At 40.8% G+C, this 6,745-nt stretch overlaps 1 protein-coding gene across 2 annotated transcripts; it reads left to right on the top strand.

Annotated features, from left to right (window-relative positions):
- The first annotated feature begins 717 nt into the window (after nt 1-717).
- On the top strand, nt 718-6,690 carry LOC105558584 (serine/threonine-protein kinase PAK mbt). 2 transcript variants are annotated; one of them, XM_012006346.1, is made up of 8 exons: nt 718-925; nt 1,252-1,624; nt 2,813-3,203; nt 3,474-3,548; nt 3,618-3,875; nt 4,116-4,648; nt 4,935-5,088; nt 5,204-6,690. In XM_012006346.1, exons 1-8 carry the CDS (start codon nt 805-807, stop codon nt 5,363-5,365), a joined length of 2,067 nt encoding a protein of 688 aa, XP_011861736.1. In that variant the 5' UTR covers nt 718-804; the 3' UTR covers nt 5,366-6,690. The 2 variants fall into 2 exon arrangements, with proteins under 2 accessions (XP_011861736.1, XP_011861735.1); XM_012006345.1 differs by having other exon boundaries at nt 3,474-3,875.
- Nucleotides 6,691-6,745: the final 55 nt, after the last annotated feature.

Here is a 6,745-nt window from a genome sequence, read left to right as displayed (position 1 = left end):
TCGTAAACACATATCGAATAAATATTTATATATACATATTAAATAACCATAATTTTAATATTTATCACTTGTAATTGGTTAATTTCTTACGGCTTAAAGCTTACAGCTTACTTAAAGATTGTGGACCAGGGGTAAAGGCCGGATTAGATTTAAATTTGACCAATCGCAGTAAAGTTTACTAATCTCAAGTTTAGTGACATTTACTCCAATTGGTCAAATTTCAATCCAATCTCAATCTCAATCCGTAGTCTGATACGGGCTTTAGGCTTTATGCTCCGTCCAGATATTTCCTACGTCCATGGGCTTAAATGCATCTTGATTAAATACTGAATGCAACATTAAACGCTTAAAACTCCCTCAAGCGCTGAATTTTTTAAATATCCCTTAGCGGGAAAATATGCGGGACGAGGGATCGGACAATGTTAAACCGAATCGAGAGACGCGCGACTGCCGGCGCGGCGCGCGGGTTCACCGAGCTGGAACATCGCGCGTTAGTTTGATCGATGGATCTCTGCGAGATCGCCTCCTTTTCCGCGATCGCGCGCGATCTCTCGCGATCACTTTCTCTCCCGCATTCCATCCCGCTCGCGCTTCCGGCGCGCGTCGCGGCGCGGCCGCCGTTTTCGCTCTCGCTCGCGCAGGTGCGCCGCGCGCGCGACGCATGCACGTTTCAGCAAATTGTCATGAACTAAATGCCACGAAAGATTCGTAAGCTCGCCGCGCGGTGCGCCGGTGTTGCGAGTGCGACCTGTGTCGAGGTGGATGAATGGCGTATTTATTGTGTTTTAACGTGCGACATCGCCTATGTTTCGACACCCTCGCGAGCCGCGTACGCACCACGAGCTGCCCGAGCAGCCCGGGGATCCCGTCCTCGACAATTCCAGTTCGACGAGCCTCGGCGGAGCCGCAGGGATCATGTCGTTCGGTAGGCGTTGCTGTCAACTCTGCTTCCCTCGCCCCGCGCTGTTTTCACAACTTTTCACTCCGCGCCCGCGACCCGTACGCCCGATTTCTGCCGCGTGTATCGCGAACGCCAGGGCTCTCGATCTGTAAAATCCTCGGTTGTTTCTTCCCGGACGCGTTCGCGACCGCGGCGGCGAGATCAGGCGCGGCGCACAGGTGGACACGCGTCTCGGACGGAATCGCGTGCTCCTCTGTCCCTGATACGACACATTCGTGTCGCGTTAGATGATACACTGCCAGCGAGATGACGCGCCACGCCGTCCTAATAATCTGCCGTTTTGAACGCAGGGACAATATTTAACAGGAAGAAAAAGAAACCGCAGATCTCCACGCCGACCAACTTCGAGCACAGAGTCCACACCGGGTTCGACAAGCGCGAGGGCAAGTTCGTCGGGCTGCCGCTGCAGTGGGCCTCCATCGTCGGCAATAACCAGATTCTCAAGTCGACCAACAGACCGCTGCCCCTAGTCGACCCGAGCGAGATCACGCCCACCGAGATCCTCGACCTCAAGACCATCGTGAGGGGCCACAATGATCCTAGGATAAGCAGACCGCTCGCTACCGACAGGACTGTGGAGAATGGCCTGCCTAAGACCAGCACAGTCGCTCGTTCCAATTCTCTACGTTCCTCGAGTCCGCCACGGCTCAGGAGAGATTACAGGTATTGCGATCTAACTGAATCGTAGCCGCAAAACGTATATGTTGTTTGGGGTGACCTTCTATTGGACACGTAACGATTGGACACCGCTCGATTGGACACGCATTATTGGACACCAAAATCATTGGACACCGCATTATTGGACACAAGCATTATTGGATACCGTATTATCGGACACAAGCATTATTGGACACCGCATTATTGAACACAAGCATTGCAAGATTGGACACTGCATTGGGATTGTCCTGATTGCACACATAACCGATCGGACACGGACTCGATCGGACACAGGCCCGATCGGACATATTTTGTATCGGGTTTGCGTATTTCTGTAAAGCACAATATTCTTGCAATGCTTGTGTCCAATAATGCGGTGTACAAAAATGCGGTGTCCAAAAATGCAGTGTCCAATAATGCGGTGTCCAATAATACTTGTGTCCAATAATACTTGTGTCCAATAATGCGGTGTCCAATGATTTCGGTGTCCAATAATGTGTGTCCAATAGTGCGTGTTCAATCGAGCGGTGTCCAATCGTTACGTGTCCAAACGGGATACGCCCTGTTGTTTGTCTACAAGCCCATTCAAAGGTACATGTATCTTGTAGCAAATATAACACATTTTTCGTTGACAGAGATGTATTTTGCGGATTACCATAGCTATAATTGATGCAAATGAATCGGGCAACTTTAAGTTTCTGTTGTTCTCAGTCGAGAACAAACAACCGAGGATATAAGATTGATGGAAACAGTGACTCTTGACGTTTCAACCATCCAAACTTTGAATTTGCTCTCGACGTGTGTGATTTCTTGACATGGTCAATTTCCAACTCGTCAAGAGATATTTTAATGTTAACAACACATACTAATCGAAATTCGAACCGATGGAAACGTTACTTTACAACCTGACACATCGTCTGAACGTTTTATAAAAATTGCGTACCTACGTTCGACTTCTTTACTGTAATTTTTATGTGCTGAAGGAGGCACTGTGTTGCCGGAACGCGTGCATGTACATTTAGACGCGGTTAAACCGTTGAAATGAAATGTTTATTTTTACTGTAAAACACCCAAATTTCTGTTTGTTAATGTTACTTGGCCGCTAGATCAGATAGCTTCGAGTTTGTTGCAGATATTCTTATCGAAATATTTTGATAAGACGTGATAACATGATCTGTTTCTTTCACTTTGTAGGCATAACAGCAATCTTCCGCCATCCGTCCCCGAAGGCCAAGAGATACCTTCGAACATTAATCAGGGTTTTACAAACTTTGGCAAGCCGCATAATTACATCGATAAGCTGAGACAGAATTCCCCAAGCGTCGCCAGCGGACTCAACTCCAGCATGCAGAACATAATTCCAAATCTACAAAATCTCAATCCTAATATGCAATCCTCGCCAAATTTGACTCACTCAGGATCAAATGTACCAAACTTGTCCTTAAATTTCCAAAACTTAAGTCCTATTGTAAATTCACAAGCTCCAGTACAAAGTTCTAATACCCCGCAACTTCTCGATACAGAATTTCATAGACTAAACTCACAGATGGCCATGACGTCAGGCCAATATAACGGCAATGTACAGGTAATGACGTTAAGACTTTAACAACTATATACTTTAAGAACATAATCTCGCCTTTTAAATTAACTTTACTATATAATTTTGCTCCTTATTAATCTGACAAAACTATGTGCGTTAAATTGAATCTCTCAACTTAATTTACGCGAGAGAATCTGAACGCATTGTATTTTATTAAAGTGCAAGAGCCGAGATATTAGCTCGTTGTATTTTGAAAAAGGCAGAATATATTTTTAAAAAGTAAGTAACGATTGTAAAGTGATATTTGATTTATAGGGTTCAGCTGTGGAGGCATCGAGGGACCATCAAGCTGGTCAAATGTTACACAAGCTACAGCCAAAAATTTCGCCAGTGGGTTCAATAGCCTCGCAACGACCTCTGAGTCAATTGAGTTCACATAATATTAATAAATATTCTCAGGCGTACATGCCTGAAAACTCTAATCTCCAGTCGCATTTGAAGAAACCGATGGAAACTTCCCAGTCGATGCACAATTTGTCAAAGCCGAGCGTACCATCCGCGGTATCGGGCACCAGTTCTACTCCAGACCAAAATCAGAACATGAAAACTGCCGTGTCCTCAGGAAACTTGGCAGTTGGCGCAGGTTCGAATAATACCAATAAGCAAACGGAGCAGAGACTTACGCACGAACAGTTCCGGGCTGCTTTGCAGATGGTGGTATGTAAAATTTATATTTAACTTTCATTTATCACACGATACGGTATATTGTTGATGAATTAAAAGATGTTATCTTTTCAAAGCGAGTGTCCTTATTCTTTCTATGAATAATATGACCGGTTATAATTCTTATTGCTACAATACTGACACATGGAGCAAACAAGTTTCTCAGTCTAGAACTCATTTTTATAATTTTTGTGATACGATGTCTATGTATTCTGCATGTGCGCTTACCTTCAGGTAAGCCAAGGCGATCCGAGAGAAAATTTGGAGAATTTCCTGAAGATCGGCGAGGGTAGTACAGGAACAGTGTGCATAGCTACAGATAAGAGTACAAACCGCCAAGTTGCAGTGAAGAAAATGGATTTGAGGAAACAGCAAAGACGCGAATTACTTTTCAACGAAGTCGTTATTATGAGGGACTACCATCACCCAAATATAGTCGAGATGTATAATAGTTTCTTGGTGGACGACGAATTGTGGGTGGTTATGGAGTATCTAGAGGGAGGTGCACTAACCGATATCGTAACGTATTCAAGAATGGACGAAAGTCAGATAGCTACAGTATGTTCTCAATGTCTCAAGCCACTGGCGTATTTGCACTCGCAAGGTGTTATACACAGGGATATTAAGTCTGATTCAATATTACTTACGGCGGACGGCAGAGTAAAACTGTCAGATTTTGGTTTCTGTGCTCAAGTCTCTCAAGAATTACCAAAGCGAAAGTCTCTCGTAGGAACCCCATACTGGATGAGCCCCGAAGTTATTTCAAGGTATTTTGTATTATCTGGTTTTCTTTTAATAAAGTAATGCAAATTTTTTGTTTTATTATTCAAACGGTTATAGAGAAAAATTAATTGCATCAAGAGTAGTGCACGGAATATCTGAGGAACGTACTTGTTCTATTTATTTTTAAAACTTTCTTGCATTCCTCTTTAAAATTTCCGAATATTAAGAGACATTGAGCTGGGAGTTGTTGGAAACCTCTATTAATATACATTAAATATCATTATTTCAATTTTTGGCATACACAACTAAACGATATATCTTTAATTATAGGTTGCCATATGGACCTGAAGTGGATATCTGGTCATTAGGAATAATGATCATTGAAATGATCGACGGTGAGCCGCCATTTTTCAATGAGCCACCTCTACAAGCTATGAGACGCATCAGGGATATGCCACCACCAAAACTAAAGAATTTTCATAAAGTAAGATTAATCTGTTTTTCTTCCTTAATTTTGGCACAAACATTGGACTCGCGTCATGTCGGTGGACGATAATAGGTTTTGAATTTAGAAAATTAACAGCGTTCGTTATCTACAGGTTAGTCCACGTCTTCAAGGTTTCCTTGAGCGAATGCTCGTGCGCGACCCAGCGCAACGGGCCACGGCAGCTGAATTATTGCAACATCCATTCCTCAGGCAGGCTCAAAGTCCTAGTATCTTGATTCCGTTGATGAGAGGCGCCAGACATACAAATTGTTGACACGGTTACGCTTTCGTAAGCTAGAATATGTTAGTCAAGGCAGATATTTCATTACCAGACTAATCATATCCACGACAATGTCACGTTAAACTACTTATTCGCTGAGGGCAGCTTTTTTTGGCAGTTTCCGAATCATTTGACGAGTTTCACCGTCTGGACTCTCATACAGAGGATTTATAATTTTTGTTCTTTTTGCGAGAGACACGACCGATTGAGAGACAACGAAAATATTCGCAAGAACTCACTAAGTGTAAATACCATATAATATTGGTGCTTCAGAATTTTTTTATTTTGAAATTATTAAAACTATTACTTTCTGAAGTCAAAGACAATAATGTTATTCCATTATTCGCAGATTTTTAAATTTCTGCGATAAAACTTCAAGCTCAGAATGCGTATAGCGAGTCCTTTCGGTCGTGACTAATATATATATAACATATGAATTTATAGTTATATTTTAGAAAATATTAAGTAGCAAAGTCTTGAAATCATGATCAGTACCAATCGTTCGAACCTTACATTCCAATCAGGCCTGGAGCTTATGAGTATTATTTTGAAAATAGTCTACTATACATTCCAGAGTATTGTTTTATATGTATTGTTTTAGTAACTTGACAAGTCTGCATTTATGAAAAAGGATATAATATATCAAACATTCCTCGACTATTGGCACTGCCAGTGTTTGATTCGCAATAATCAAACATTGTTTTAATATAACAGATAATTCTAATTTTGAAGTATTTACAAAACACATTTTCACCCAAGTGCCTTTATGGTTAACACTATCATAACGATTAACTTGTCATTATAAAGTACTATTTATTAGTAGTAATGGGCTTTAGGGGTATATCGAATCACTTTGAATATATGGCAAAAACTTAAAATTGTTCATATATATTCAAAACGTAGACCTGAATATGTATGAAAAAACAAGTGCGTGTAATTGTTTATTATTGTATACATTAATTTTGATTAATTTAAATATTTCTGAAAGAGAAGAGTCTTTCTTTTTTAAATAATATTCAAAATAATTCGAATCTGTACATAATCAAATCGATTCAAAGTTTTCAAACAACAAATTTGAATGCCCATTACTACTTATTTGTATAAAATGTTCCGCCCAAGCAATATTTTTTCACTACCACTATCTTGTTACATTTATTAAAAGCCATATTTAAAGTAACTTAATCAGTACACTTAATTTTATTTTTCTAAATAAAATTATTATGCATATATGTCTGCACCCCAACTGTGAACTTTTGTATTGTATTTTCATTTTGCTAAAAAGTTAAAACTTTGTTCATGTTTAGAGCTTTAAATTTTTTAATATACAGGGTGTCTGATGCAAAAGTAGCAATTTTGGAAATAGCGGTAGATTGG

Source organism: Vollenhovia emeryi, unplaced genomic scaffold, assembly GCF_000949405.1.
Source record: "Vollenhovia emeryi isolate VEMERY1.0 unplaced genomic scaffold, V.emery_V1.0 DF939329.1, whole genome shotgun sequence".
NCBI classification, from domain to species: domain Eukaryota; kingdom Metazoa; phylum Arthropoda; class Insecta; order Hymenoptera; family Formicidae; genus Vollenhovia; species Vollenhovia emeryi.
This window is presented reverse-complemented; position numbering and strand designations above follow the sequence as displayed.